The following is a 15,852-nucleotide window of genomic DNA, read 5'->3' on the forward strand; positions in this document are numbered from 1 at the left end:
ATGTTTCCATTTGGAATTGTAGCTGGAAATCCCTCCAGTGCATATTTTAGGTGTTAATTTTCACGCAGGGGATCCTTTCACTGGGTTCAACAACTGCTTGAGTACGCGTCAGACAAAAAACAGTGCCTGAGCAGCAACTAAATATTGAAGTTTGTGTCAGTTCATTTCAGAATGTAAATAAAATAGTCTGCTGTGTGGCTTCCTTGTCCCTGAATCAGGGGTACTGGAACCAGGAAATCTGGAATCTGGTTCACAGTTGTAATGTGCGGCCAACATCACACAAACACAATGGCTACATGTTGATGCGACACTGAAAGCAGACACCTGATATACTGAAGTAATCCCTCTGGAACCCATCCGCAGGGGTCATCCTTTTTTACTGCAGTTCTGTTACTCATTGTAAGTGGATCCATAACCGATTGAAATGGTTTCACCATCTCTGCTAAACTGTGATATTGTTGATGTGAAAAGCTCCAGCTGGACTACATTAAACGGCGGTGGAAACAGTGCAAATATTGGTGCGATATGATTTATGCATTTAGTATGGAGATTTCTTTATTGCAAGTAGGGCTGGGCAATAAACCATAATGATAATTGGTGATATTTATTTTTTTTAATGCTGGGTAACTGCTGTTTTTTTTCTTTCTTGAATCTTAGATGCATTAGTGATCCTTCAAACTTAGGCCACGTGAAGTGCTTCCTACAAAAAACATCACCATTTATTTATTGGGTGTTGACAACCAATCAAAAACAAGGCCCTGCAGCTTCAATGTAATCGTAATAGGCTTTTATTGATAACATGGAAACTGTTCGGTGGTGCTGCTGGGAAGGTGTAATTTAAGTTTGTTTAGATAACTGAAACCTGTATTGCTCTTGGGAAATAGACAGTAGTATTTACTCTTGTCAGAATATGAACATATAACATAAGTGTGATAAATTGTTTTTGATTCTTGAGGTATTTAGTTATGTTTAATAATTCTTAAGTTATATAAATGTTTCTCATATCGTATATGAAAACACGGCTTATATCTTGATACAGGTTTTGTAATGTTGCTTAATAATGGTAATCTTCCATCTTACTTTGTTTCATTAGAATCTCTTGCATCTGTGGGTGTGTCTTTGTGTTTGATGCCAGATGTACCCTGTAGATAGAATGCTTGTGTTCTGAAATGTCTTCCATTTAAATCTTTTAAGTCTGACTACATGTTAATTTACATTGATATCCTAAGCATAATGTATCATTTTTCTGATGCAAGTTTAAAATGGATTTGATCTTATTGGGTGTTTTTAATTATTATTATTTTTCCTCTTTCAGGAGGAATTCTTTGGCAGCGGCACAAGTAGAAGTCTGGATTTAATTGTATTGAAAATTTTGCCGTACTGGGACTGGGAAAGTGGACATTGTGACAATGAGTGGGAGAGAGAAGTACCCAGTGGATCTGGGGGGCAACTTCACTGAAGATGCTCCTAGACCCCCAGTCCCTGGGGAGGAGGGAGAGCTGGTGTCCAGTGATGTGCGGCAGTATAACCACAGCTTCTACTCGGTCAAGTGTGAGAGCCTTAAGAGTGAGGCCTCCACAGCCACGCCTCGGCGACCGGACCTGGACCTGGGCTACGAGCCTGAGGGAAGTGCCTCTCCTACTCCGCCCTATTTGAAGTGGGCCGAGTCGCTGCACTCCCTCCTGGACGACCAAGATGGGATCCACTTGTTCAGGACTTTCCTCAAGCAGGAGGACTGCGCGGACCTTTTGGACTTCTGGTTCGCATGCAGCGGCTTCCGGAAGCTGGAGGCGAACGAGTGCAACGAGGAGAAGAAACTGAAATTGGCGAAAGCTATTTACAAAAAATACATCCTGGACAACAATGGGATTGTGTCAAGACAGATCAAGCCAGCCACTAAAAGCTTCATCAAGGACTGCGTGATGAAGCTGCACATCGATCCCGCTATGTTTGACCAGGCTCAGACAGAAATTCAGACTATGATGGAGGAGAACACTTACCCGGTGTTTCTCAAGTCAGACATTTATTTGGAATACACCAGGACAGGTGGGGAGAGCCCCAAGTTGTACAGTGACCAGAGTTCCGCATCGGGGAACGGGAAGGTTTTGCCTGGATATTTACCGACGTTGAATGAGGATGAAGAATGGAAGTGTGACCAGGAGCCAGATGAACAGCTGGAGTGTGACCCAACTCCCACCAACCGGCTTACCCAGAAGCTGCTGATGGAGACCGCCCCACAGAGGGCGGCTACTAACAAGAGATACCAGGACAGCCGGGAGTACAGGTAAGCCCTAAATCGCATTGGATTCTCTCTACTCAAAAATGTTTAAGCTCGCTGTCCAAATCCAAAGCTACACAGGTTTAGTCAGAGAGGAAGGAATATTTTACCCTGCCTTATGATTTCATAGTTTCCTGAAGATTAACATTGCATTGGGTTCAGAAGAATATCTGCATTGGAACACAGGTGGCTGAAAAGGAGGAGTATGTAGTGTTTGTCATGATACCATCACTCTTAACTATCCGTGGCTCTGAAGCACTCTGTTGCTGCTTCAGAGAAACTGCTTGCCTTTTATTAGAAGGCAGAACCACAAGGTCTTTGTGTTACCCTTGCAGGTGTTCTGTGAAAGGCAAGCTTTTAAAGTGGAATAAAGGTTTCTCTGAGAAAAGCTCAACATGATTTCTCTTTTGAGCCGTTTAATAGAGAACCTTGGTTTAACTGTGGTGTGAAGGTAATGGAATTTTTGTCCTCCTACAGGACAACAGAGTGAAATGTTTGTCTCAGAAAGCCAGTAGTGATCTCAGTCGGGTTGAAATGTTAATTGTACCATGCTTATGCAAATTTTATGAAGATACAGAACCGTTGATGTAATTGTGACATCATCCTCTGAACATGAACTGTCCAAAGGAACTATTCGCTGTCCTATATTGTACTTGAATGCAGAGAGCCTGCTTCAGTTGTAGTTTCAAAAGACCTAGAGCTTAAGCTCACACAAATAGTACAGCATGATTATTTTTCAGTTGAATTATCAAAAAATCTGAGCTATTGACTATTATATTGTATTTGGGCGGTTTTGTGTCATGGCTGGTAATATTGCAAACCTCTGATTTCTCTGAGAAAGCAGTAGCCTAGGTTATGCAGGGTTCTGACCATTTTACTCTTGAGTTTGAATTTCCTTATTTTGAAAGCAAGTAAAATTATCAGCAAGTGTGCTGCTTTATTTTAGCTCCTTGGTCTTTAGCTTGTTAACTCCATCCACAGCTCGCTTGATGTCTGTAATCTTTGTCGCTTTAATTATTGCTCATTCTGCTCAACAAAAAATATAGGCCTAATGCAAGCCACCCAAACCTAAACTGGACAAGCCAGCCTGGTTGCAGCTCTGCAGTGTAAAAAATAGTAATTAAGTATGGTTTTCTTTCGGAGAAACAGGGAATTATTTGAAGACGTGCTGTAAAATGAACGGCTTGAATATGCTGGAACCAAATTCACCTTTTCAGTGATGAAAATAGGATTTTTGTGTTTGACAGCATACATCTTCTGTAGTCTTTTGAGACTGGTATAGAAATCCAGGATGTTGCAAAAGATTACGAGGCTTTGGACAACTGATAGCGTAGGAATGTTTGCTTATTTTTTTATATTTTTATAATATTTTTTGATGTTCCATGCTATACATGTTAAATCTTGATCTGTTTTTTTATACTGTTAGCCAGGAGATGTGTAGAGTAGTAGGTTGATTTAGCTCCCCTGTATTTCAAAGAAATATGCTTGGTATTTGCTACTGGCATTTAGTAGTAGTGCAGTGATTGAGGTGTGCAGATTTGTATGTCCTCAAATTACCTTATTCTCTTAAAAAAAGATTTACGCTACGTCGGTTAAAGACATGGTAGTATTCCTCTCAAAAGCAGTGATTAGTATTTTTGTGTAGCCTATATATACCATCCCCTTGATTATTTTCTGAAGATAAAAATCCTGTGTGTGTTGTGTTTGGTGGAGGTTCTCAAATAATTTCATCTCAGTGCTCCCCATCTCAAAAAAAGGGCTGATTTAATTTAAATGATTTAGTCCAACCAGAAGCAGTTTATGTGGCAAGACTTCTACATTTAAAAATGCAGTGCATGAATGTGCATTTTGACCAATTTTACCTGCATTGTAAACAAAGAGACTTTTAATAGTACTTCTGTAACATTACAAATGAATAAATCAGACTTCAGGGCTCTGCACTGCTCCCATTTTAGGTCCATGTATTTGAAATTTGATGCTAAATTTCATTGCTAACTGGATAAATAATTTAGGAGCAGTAGAGTAACGTAGTACCCTGCTTGCTGTGTATTACAACCTGTCCTCTAATATTTTAAATAATGCAATTACTGATCAATACCACAATAACTTTGCCAATGTAATGCTGTCAGTTAAAAAGGGAAATTTTCTATCAAAATTTTCCTTTGTAAAGCTTTCTATTAATAAATAAAATAATAACCGCTATGAACTTATGTGCTAAACATAACCAGTGCTAATGTGTCAAACGAAGGTTAGCCTTGAAAACAAGTGGTGTTTCTGCACGCAACAGATTCCACTCTGTTCTTTCTGGTCGTACCTTTCTGAAACACTGTAGCACTTTACTTCTTTTGACACCTGAATGAAATATGTTAAGCTCCCTGTCAAAATCCAGAGTCCTCCTATTTATCGGTGCCCCATGTAAGCTTTCATGAGCTTCTATAGTGTTTTTCCTGCGTAGAGAATTTGGAGGCCTCGGTTGAATTTTGCGCCGCCTCCACAAAATTCTGACCCATGTCGGCCCAAAAAATCTTTTAAGTACAAGCGCTGCACTTGGTTTATTTCTGTCATTTGTAACTGCAATGGTGGCATTACTTCGAAGCGGCACTGTATCGTAATCAGCACAATGAATCCGGAAAGGTGCAACCAAAGAAGAATGCGAAGCCACAGTGTGGTATGCATGGAGTGCATGGTTAGATGTCACTCTGAGTTCAATGCTGTCGGGCAGGTAGCCTACATCTTGTTTTCTTTTGCACCCAAGCATGTCCAGTATTTTCTAAGAAGTTTCCTAAATTGCATCATGTCAGTGTAATTTTTCTACTTTCCAGATATGGCCCGTACAATAACCAGTGTTTTTAGAAAGCGAGTTTGCGCGGAGGAGCAGGTGAAAAGACATTATAGTCGCCATCTCATCAATACTGGCTGTCAGAAATATAATTCGCATTACTAACAAGATGTGGAAAATCTGATCATTTGATCACAATTAAGTACTGCCTCATTATGAGCCATGAAAAAACCGTGTTCTTCCAGGGAGAATTTCACTGAGCAGAGTTCAGGGGTTAGCAGGGTAAGTCTTGGAATTTTTTTCAATTGGACGAAATTCGATTGGGCAAAAGCCCAAATTATTTCAAAGTATTTATGAAAGTTAGCCTGTGAAATTCTAATTGCGCTTCATTAAATATTCCCCATGTGATCGCTATGGAGGAAGTAGTGTGTCTTGTTCAGGATTTGGTTATGACCGCTGAACCTCCTTTCAGCTGGAACACTTGACAGCGGCAGGGCTATGGCAATCAAGGTGAATTGAGCATAGGCAAGGAAGACATCTGCATATTGTTGTATGAGGACATGAAATGCACCATCCATGGTTCTGAATACATGATACAAGGTCTATCTAACCTTGAAAAGCAGTGCCAAAGACACTGGTCCCCTACACATCTCCTCCACCCATCCATCACACGTAGGTTTGTTTTGTATATGGATGAGATGATTTGAATAGCAGCAAGCAAAGTTATTAAAAAAAATTAAATTGAATGTCACAGTCAATGCACCTGCATTTTCAGAACACACATTTGTTCTGTTTTTAATTTTTTCTAGAAAATCCTGCATTAATGCAACCTCCGCCAACACCTACAACAGGCTGTAATGCAGTAGTCGTCAACACAGAAGCCTGTCTAAATCGTGTTATTATATCATGGATCTTTGAATCATGTAGTTTAGATATTTAGTACAGAATCGATATTTAGCAATGTCAAGCAATCAAAAAACTGAGACTTTGTGACGCGGACGGTTCATTTTTTCTGGCATTCTAAATTGTCAATCCTCAATTTTTTATATTACATTTTTGAGGTTTGTTACCTATTGACAATGGAATTTTTGTAGCAATATTAATTCAATGTGTTTGTGTTCTGTAATTGCTCCTCTGTATGCTCTTTTCCACCGGTGCTGTCAGGTGTGACGATCCCGCCAAGTATTCTAATGTGATGACGCACGCAGAAGAACTTGCATGCCGAATGCGAAAGCACCTAAAATCCAAAACGCATCTTCTAAATTAGGTTTGATATGTTACTCAATGTTACTGTGTTAGGTGACATTGCTGGTTGTCTCTAGGCTGTCTTATTTCTCCAAAATATGCTACCACTGGATTATCTTCTTGGAAAATAATCGCTCTATGTGCTCCCAGTATGGTATAGTTATCTGTGTATTCTAAAGGCAGGTGGTATTGTAGTCTTCCTCCTCCTAAGACAGGTGCTGAAGTAGTTTGTCTGCAAAGGCAAATGACGTAGTCTTCTTCATCCAGAAGGAAGAAAATGCTGCATGAATTCAAAATGGTCTCCAAATTCCTCAGTCCGCTTGCTTCATTAATGTTCCTGCAGACCAGCTCAAGTTCACAGAATGAGCGCATTTTCAAATTTTAATGAAAGTTTGCCCTCTTCCCTCACTTGATATTCTCTAACTACCTCACATTACATTGTTTTAATTAGTTAAAGGAGTGCATTCAATATTTCTGGTTCTTTCAATCACATTGGGGAAAAGATAGTAAAAAGAAAAAAAAAAGGGTGTGATACTTTATGGAATTCCTGGTTTGATAACACATACATAGGGTGGTAATGTTTACTGTTTAGAAATCTGAACTATAAGAATTTAGTAATGATTTAAAAATGGGTAAGTCTTATTGATATTTTTTCATTCCTTTGGAACAGCTATTTGAAAATAAGTCCGCTGGTGGTGTGACTATTTTAAGTAGAGATGCATACTTTTGTATTTGCATTGTCTTACCATTTCTCCCATAGCGTAAGTTTTAGTTTTTTTGTGAACCATGATGGCTAGCTAGCAAATGAATAATGACCCAAAATTTTATGTTTAAGTTTATCACTCTAGGAGCTTTATTTTCAGATAAGGCATTGGCATCACTCCATATTCTATTTAAAAGAGGAATATCCTCATGACGTGTCTTTTGATGGTTACTTATTACCGGGATACTGGCTTATTCGGGGTATGTTCATCGGACTAAGGTGTTCGGATGCTTGCTTCTAGGGAAGAAAGTGTTAGCTTGCCAGTTGTAATAGAGTTTAATTGCTTTTAGGTCCGTCTGATACTGAACTACATTTGTGACTTCAGCCTAATAGGCTGTATTATAAATCTCCCTTTGGGCTAAATACAGTCCCTCTACACTGAAATGACTTGCCACAAATGTGATATGCAGGTGCACTGTGGTTAAGCATTCTCAATTTTTACTGTGCCAATAATGTCAGCAGCAGGTTGCTAATGAAATTCTGTGTATTTGCAACATCACATTTTATATTTACCATTTATGAATGTCCCTTATAAACAGTATTCCAACTGTTTGGAAAAGAGAAAGAAATCACGTCAATGCTTGCAGGTTGATCATTTGAAGTCTTGCTTGATCCAGGTGAAAAGAAATATTAAGGCGTGTTTTATGCATGTATTTTATGTAACATGACATGCATAATGAGTCTGAGTCACAGGTTCTTTAAGGTTCCGTCTCGTCCACTCTGTGTCATACTGGCATTTCATGTTTGATAGTACGTTTTCTGTGTGTTAGTACAGTCAAACCGTTATTTGGGTTCTAAGACAAAAAATGGCAATTGTATGTATCAAAAAAAGCCATCACTCACCAAATATGCACAACTTTCTTTTTGTTAATTAGTCTTCTTGATAGACTACGTTGACGTGTTTCGGCTACTGCTGACTGCCGTTGGGTCTGTGTGGCAGTTTAATTGCTGCTGTGAGTCAAATGCCATTTTACATGTTTGCTAAAAATTCAAAAGCAGGTATGTTTTGAAAAAAAAAAGAGTAAGGATGCAAACGGCAACATTTAAACTGCCTTCACCATAACAGGTGTGAACAGGTCTGCTGCTCACACTTTTAATCAAAAGGCTGCCAAGTGTATTTGTTTGGTGCACTTTATTCTCGGGCTTGGAAACAGCCAGTGCTAGCACGCATTGCAGGGAAACATGCAGGCTGGTCCGTCATCTTTTTCTCGCATTGCTATCTCTGCGAAAGGCGCCGAGTTGCCTGTGGAAACGGTGTAATGAGTGAACTGCGGACCCGGCTCATTCCTTCATTTGTCCTTGTTTATGACTGTCACTTTGGCAAATCCAGTTGGCCCCTGTCCAAAGGCAGGAGCTGTCGGAAGTGTAGCAGGATGGCCGGAAAAGTGGTAATCATTCTCCTGGGCTCATAGTGCAGAAATCATTGATAAAATATGCAGCTGGTTCATCAGTGCCTCTGTTGGTAAAGACACTTGCCACAAGCACAGGCTGGACTCTGTCCCGGGCACAATCCTAGCCTACGTAATTGGTCCACTTATGAGGATTCAAAGTTGGTAATAATCTGTGTGCCTGAGAGAGCTATTATTTTGTTCCAAACTACAAAACTGCGATAAAGCTGGGGGCTTTTTTTGATGTCATTTATTTGATGAATGTGTAGCGTATGTACAATCCTGAGCAGGATGCAGGCCTATGTGGGCTGGGCTGCTGGATTTAGCTGCTTGTTGGGCCTGAGGACTAGCGCATGAACTTATTATTTGATCACCGCTGATGGTAGAAACATCACTGACCCGCTCAAAGCAGGGACCTCTTCCCTCAGTTTTACCAACAGTTTCCCTCCTGTAGGCCTACTTGTTTTCCGAATAACTGGGTTAGTAATGCCACAGTAACCTCACTGAATTGCACTGCTCTCATCATCTTTGTTTAATTGTGAGAAATTTCTCCTCTCTCTGTAAATGCATTCACTTTGATATTCTGTGTCAGTTCCAGTTGTGAAGGTAATTTTGGATAAAAATGTGTCCTTTTGAAAGCCCACTTCAGGTGAGCCGTGTTTTGATATCTAAAATGTGAGATGTGAAAATCTTCCAGTCATGCATGGATTTAAAAGCTTGGGACATGTTTTGGTAGCGAGGCATGTTTTAATATTTTATATGCACTGCATAACTGAAGCTCCATTGTTTGAGGAGAAAAAAAATTAAGAAGCTTGGGTGGGTGTATAACAAAAGGCAATATGCTTTATTTCAGACACTGAGCACCTTCAATTTGACACGTGGTAATGAGATATAGGCTGTGTTTGTGTGTGTGTGTGTACACAATAGGGATGTATCCGATTCCGAATACTGTATTCGGGAAAGCACGAATAATGCGATGGAAACAGATATTCTATATTCTTCTATCCAAAGTTGCTCGTTATTATTCGGATTCGGGGGGAAAAAAAAGTCAGCTCCATGTCAAGTTCTCAGTCTCTATCTAATGTTACACGGGCAGAGAGAGAGAGTATCTGGAATTCCGGCACATAGGTTCGCCGTCACAAGGCAGCTGCTATCATAAAGCGAGATGGCATTCAAAACCCGTTTCAGAGGGTCTTAGAAAGACGTTGCGTCTACACTGCGCGACCACACCATTTAAAAAGCAAGACCGTGCTAGGGAGATGAATTTGATTGACTTATGTTTTCATGCAGTTTTATTAAATAATGTAATGACAAAAAATGTATGGTATACATGGTATAAACTAATTGTATGGTATAAAACGATAAGGAACTATTTTTTCTTGATAGAATCATTGTTTTCATAGAATTAACGATCAGAGGTTTTTGCTTAACAACGGTCCAAATTGAACTACCAACCAGAGTTTTGCTTGACAATGGTAAAATAATATGCCCAAACGCCCATGGAAGAATATTTCACTTTCAGCTGATTAACTCTAAATGTAAATGTAACCATATAGGTTATTGTTGGTAACCCGTTGTATAAGTGGAATAAACTTCTCCGGGCTATCCCGTTATTGGAGAATAACGCCGGGTTTTCCCTACCATAGAAAGGCTTAGGCGCAGCGCCTAAGTGATTTTGCGGAGTGCCTTAAGCCGAATGAATGTAAAAAGGCATTTAGGCGACATATCAGAATGAATGTAAAAATAACGGTGATGCGCTGACAAAAAAACAAAAAACAAACATAAAAAAAAACCGGAGAGGTGGCTTTATGGTTTTAAACACTCCGCGCTATGATGGCATTATAAATAGAAGTGGGTGATTGACAAGCGTTTTTATGTTTTTATGCATGGTAGGTTAAATGAATTTACAGAATATAGTGTTGTTTTCCCAAAGATTGTATTTCTCTTCGATCTTCGATTCGTTCAAAATTCTTTTTAGTCCCACTTCTCGAATTTGGGTGCCTAAATTTTATTTAAACAAAATTATTGTAAAAGTGTTATGCATGTTTATCTTAAAAGCCATCTTGAATGTTCATGTTAATGTGTTTTTTTTTTTTCCAACTTGACTGCATTCATATTTATGTTCAAATTAAATGTACCTATGCTAGTATTGTTTCTCTTTGAATTGATTTGCCGTGTTGTGGACATAATACGTAATTCACACGACCTGAGAGTTGGTCAAATTCTGGCATGTAATTAAACATTTAAAATTGTGATATATGTTCGATCGTTTGTTGTTTTTTTAGAAGGAATGTTGACAGCCCTACCTTAATCCTGAGGCCGATCGCTTCTTTCCTGCACTGACGGTGATCACAAGCTACGCCGAAGGTCCTGAGCTTAGATAGAATGAACCTTTTCCTGTCAGTGCCCCTGAGGTGGCCATTTGGAAGTCATTTAGCAGTGGAGGCAATGAATCTCCTATCTCCAGTTGAAGAGGAATGCAGAGGCGAGCACATCCCTGCGTTTAGTACCAAGCTGCGTATGTTCACATTAAGGAAGGTCTATGGAAGGTCATGCCCCCCCCCACCCCAAACTGCAGATTTTGGACTGTCCTTTTTATGAAATTCTGCTTGTTTACAGCTTAGGGAATAAAAACCTTTGCTTGGTGACCCTTTTATTTCTGGGAGCATTTGGAAGGGAGAATTTAGTACACTGAAGTTTTGTTTTATCTTCAGTATTACCTCAATTTTACCTTACTGGATTGGCAAATTTTGTTGTTTTTTTGCCTGTCCATTCTAATTTTTATTCACGTAAGAGGTGTTTGGCTGTAAGGCTAGTTTTTCAGAAATAAATGTTGTCAGGAATGTGATCAGCCCCCAGCCCTGAAGATTAATTGTTGAGCACAGTTTGCATTCTACAAAGTAAGCCTACTCCCCTAATGAAGTATAGTTTAGTCTTGCACTCATATTAGTGCTGTTTTAAAAGGTTTTTAAAAAAATGTGAAAACAGGAGCCATTAAAAGTGAATCGGGTTATAATGCTTTGTGGCACTTGAGGTGAAATTGCTGATTGCAAATTAATATTAGGTAATACTTGAACTTAGAAAATTGTGTAGTGTGACATTTCATTAAGATTCAGAATGTGGTAGCTATAATGGTGTATTTTCATTGTGATTGAAGCTGCAGACCTGCTTTTAGCTTCAGGAATGAAGACCCTTTGTTAACTGGCCAAAACCTTCAAGGGGAAAAAGATTCCCCTGCATTGTCACAGCCAACTTGTGAGGGATAATGTTTTAGGGAGTCAGTTGTTTTTGAATAAGTGCATGCATAATTTATCCACATGCTGATCTGTAAAAATTGAATCTTGATTTTATTTAGCATAAAACATGTATGAAGCTACCTTGTAGAATAGTTGATTAAGGACTTTGTGGTGCAACATACTGGCTGCAAAAAATGTCAGTCCATTTAAACATGCAGAATTACGTGATTGCAAGACGCATAACTTGTTGGAAAAATGCAATGCTTAAGTCACCTTTTATCATCTATGCGTTTTGCACAAGTAAGCACAGTGTACTTGGTTAAAGTAGTATATAAACTGTGTGTCTGTGCATTGTCTACTGATAGCTGCAATTTTAGGCTTCTATAGAACTAGAAAGTAAACCAAAAGCATTAGACTGCTGCTAAAGTCTGTTCTGGAGTGCATACGATTCCGTTGACCAAATGAAGGTGTGTCATTCTGTTTATCATCTCAAATTTCAAATGAAATGCCACAGATTAAGAGAGGCTGTGCTGTACTCTGAGAAGTCAAACTGAAACTGCATCTGACCATCATTATAGCATTCTCAGAAATGACAACAGGCTGAGAAATGACTGTTTGAGAACAAAAGAAATCGTACTAAAAAACATTTATTGCACTGCACAATCAGCCATTTCCTGCTGTAGACGATTTGAGTTAACATGGCCTTATCAAATAAATTTTGCTGGACTGTTGTCTCCAGCAGTCTGTCCAGCCGAATGTGCCTGCGGAACAGCAGGGTATCTCTATTCGGTGCAAGATACCATTTCACAGTTTTGCTTTGTGAAAGACATTTGGAGCTCAGATGGGTCTCGTATGTCATGTTCAATTTAACCACACAGCTAATTAATGTAGATTTCAAATCGCACAAGGCACTGGGAGTTCAGAGACTCGCACACAGCCAGGGCCATTGCCCTTTTTGATCTTTGAAGAATACAAGTGCTAAACTTAGCTTAACAAATGAAAATGTATTTCCTAATGAATACTAATACTATGCTCCTAAGATGTATTAAAAAAAAAACAAAAAAAAAAACCCGGTTAAGAACAATTGGAATCCTATGAAATATATTCCTGAAGTACAATGAGTTAAGTTGGTTATTCTTCTTTTTAATATAGGCCTATTGTAGACTATAATTCTATGTGTAGGGTTGTGCTTATGTCTGCTTGTACTTTCCCTGCTGAACTATCTATGAAGCAAATTAATTGTCTAAAGTAGAGCTTATATTATGTTCATTTGTCCTTTCTAGAATTTGTACTTAAGGTACTTCTTTTTGTTGATTCTGTTTGTTAGCGTTTGTTGTTTGTTGTTTTCTTAGTTAAATTTGTTGGTTGGAATAATTTGTTGGCAGCTGTCGGGTGGTTTCCCAGTACTTATATAGCAAACCTTAACTATTCTGTAGGTCAAGAATCTGCAAGCAGCCTATTTGGTTGAATAGTGGCTCTTGGTACTGGTCCTGAAAATCATGCTTGTGCTTATGTCCTTGTGGAGATTTTGGAATTGAACATCTCTGTGGTGTATGTCTAAATGTGCTTTAGTACGTTTATCTGGCACAGATTAGAGCTGAGGTGCTGATCCTGGTAGAAATGGGCTTGAAGACAAATGACAATTGACTTTGGGGAAAAAGGAGGTTTTTTTGTCCCGTTTCATGGACAAACCTAGGAAATTACGCTTAAATTCAGTAAGTGCTGTTTGAGAAGGGTAGTATGTACAGTTGCACATTTATTTCTATTGGAAATGTGATTTGTTGAGCTGGAAATTTCAGAAGACTGCTTCACTGTGGTTTCCGTATCGTGGATAGATATTAGAGGGTCAACATTTACCTTTATATCACCTTTGACATTCTCATGTTCTTCCAGTGTTAATGCTCTACTACGGCAAATGAGTGTGAAGGCCTATAGTGCATTTATTTTTGGCATACGCATGTTGCGAAGTCACTCAACTTTTTTCCCCTGCCCCTTTTACCTTTAGGTCCATGCGGTTGAGATTTAATAAGTTTCAAGCAACTTTAAAATGTGAAGCATTAAATAATAGGCTTACTCCATGATTCAAGTGTCCCCGTAGGGGTGAGGCTTGCCACTAATGGGAAGATCAGGTATTAAACATGACCTCAGTGTGGATTGTCCCTGCAGTTTACGCAGTCCCTCGGTGGATGTCTTGAGTTCATTTGCAGTTTATGGATATCCACCCCACTGTGAGTCTGAGGCGGCATTGTGTGTGGTCTCCAATGTACAAAGCCAGTGCATATGGTGCCGCCTTTGATCTGACGTGGCAGTGGAACGTTAGGAAGTGAAAGAGGCAGTGGGAATTCCAAAGCTGCCACATTGTTTCTGGGAAAAGTTTCAACTATTTCTTTTTCTTTTTTTTTTATTTTATTGATGACGGCGTAGTCTAGAAAATCATTATGTTTTGGGAACAATTATAAATGCGTCAGTCCCCCCCCCACCTCAAAAAAAGAAGAAGCTTGAAATGGAAGCAAGTGGTACACTCTCCTGGCTCACAGTCTGCTCACAATGACTAAATTATATTTCGTCTGTGACTATTTTTAATTCTTGATTTGTATATATGTTTTGTCTCTAAACACTTTTACTATCTATATTACAAATTAGCACGCAAGCAGTTGTTCAGTTATGATAATTAAAATGTTGGCTGCCACTTTCGTATATTCCTCTGGGGAAATAAGGACGGTAAATTAATTTGTTGATGTGTCTTTCAGTATCTTGCATATTGCAGTCTGGATGGCAAACACGTAGACTAAACGTCCACTGTCTGTATCTTCACTAAAGAGCTACCATTTTATACCTGATATGTGGCCATATAGCCTACTTATTCACTGTGAATACCATGTTGAAGTCAAGCCATGCCGTTCAACGATTGGTATTGAAATGATAATTTAAATTTTGAACCATCGACCACAAAGTCTCATGAAGATAATGAGCTACTTGCAAGGATTGGACATGTTGAAGTGTCAGTGAACCGTCCATGGGGTCGTGAGCTCTGTAAGACGGGCATGGACAGCTGCACTGTGCTGTCATTGGATGTAATGTAATGTTGCTGTATGCGTGCTGCAATGGGTTGAGGGTACCCTCGAGATATGCATTTGGGCGACGTTCTGCAAAATGTGAATAAGCTAATATTGTTGTGGCCTGCCCGCAATTATATGACCTAAATATTCAACAGACTAAATGGACCGTCTTAAAAGAACTGCCTTTGACTAATGAAACGCACCTTATGGCCCAGGCCAGCAGTCTGTCCGTGCTTACTTTCTCGCACGTGCTTCCTCCACCAGCAAGACGTTGATGGGCTTTTCGTCTATCCACATGTCATACAGTTATCCTGATGATAACACCCCAATCATCTATGTTGATAAAAATATTACTACTAATTCGGTACAAACAATGATTGACAGCAATGCTTAGAAATGACTCTTGGATACTGTTGTACTCGTTCACTTATAGACATGCTTTTTGTATTGTGAATTTGGTCTGTCCACGCTCCCTATATTAGGTCAACTAGTTGTTTCTGTAAATGTCACAGCCACTAAGTTGTGATATTAATTACTTGACTGTACTGTTTGAGTGCCTACAGGGTTCCTGGGAGGATACTCATTGAAATACTAGTTTAAATCCCTGTGGGTGTGAGGGACAAACTGGTGACCCTACCAATGACGCCATCTCTAAGTTGAAAGTAAAAGAGAAAATTCATTGACAAAACAATGTTTTATTTAATTATTGGTTCCTGAGGACGTTTGACTTTCAGTAAAATATCAGTTACTCTAAACTTAATTGATAATTATACATCAGGTTCACTGAATTTCTACCTTTAGATTCTATTGCTAGAATATACCCAGTATACTCTTACTTCCTTAAAATGTTGCATACTTTTCAACATTCTGTAAATTAAAGGTATCTGAAAATTTATTTTCAAATACCTGTTTGTGAACTACTGTAACTAGTAAGATGTATTAACTAGCTAGCTAAGATGACTGACTAGTCAACTGATTAGCATCTTGTAAATTTGTGAAGGTTAAGAAAGTGCTTTTCATTATCAAAAACTTGACTGAATGAGCAACCACTGACAAATGAACTTCATTTGAAGTGAGAACAACCTAGCAGTTCCTGTTGACCAT

General features: G+C 39.0%; 1 protein-coding gene across 9 annotated transcripts in view; it reads left to right on the forward strand.

Moving 5' to 3' along the window:
- Positions 1-15,852, forward strand: part of axin1 (axin 1) — a 75,709-nt gene that overhangs the window by 37,119 nt on the left and 22,738 nt on the right. For all 9 annotated transcript variants that reach the window (XM_035405436.1, XM_035405435.1, XM_035405437.1 and 6 more), the window contains one exon: positions 1,316-2,284. In XM_035405436.1, the coding sequence (XP_035261327.1) occupies positions 1,410-2,284 (875 nt within the window). In that variant the 5' untranslated portion in view covers positions 1,316-1,409. The remainder of the gene's footprint in view (positions 1-1,315; positions 2,285-15,852) is intronic.

This window comes from Anguilla anguilla, chromosome 2 (genome assembly GCF_013347855.1).
Source record: "Anguilla anguilla isolate fAngAng1 chromosome 2, fAngAng1.pri, whole genome shotgun sequence".
Classification (NCBI taxonomy): Eukaryota; Metazoa; Chordata; class Actinopteri; order Anguilliformes; family Anguillidae; genus Anguilla; species Anguilla anguilla.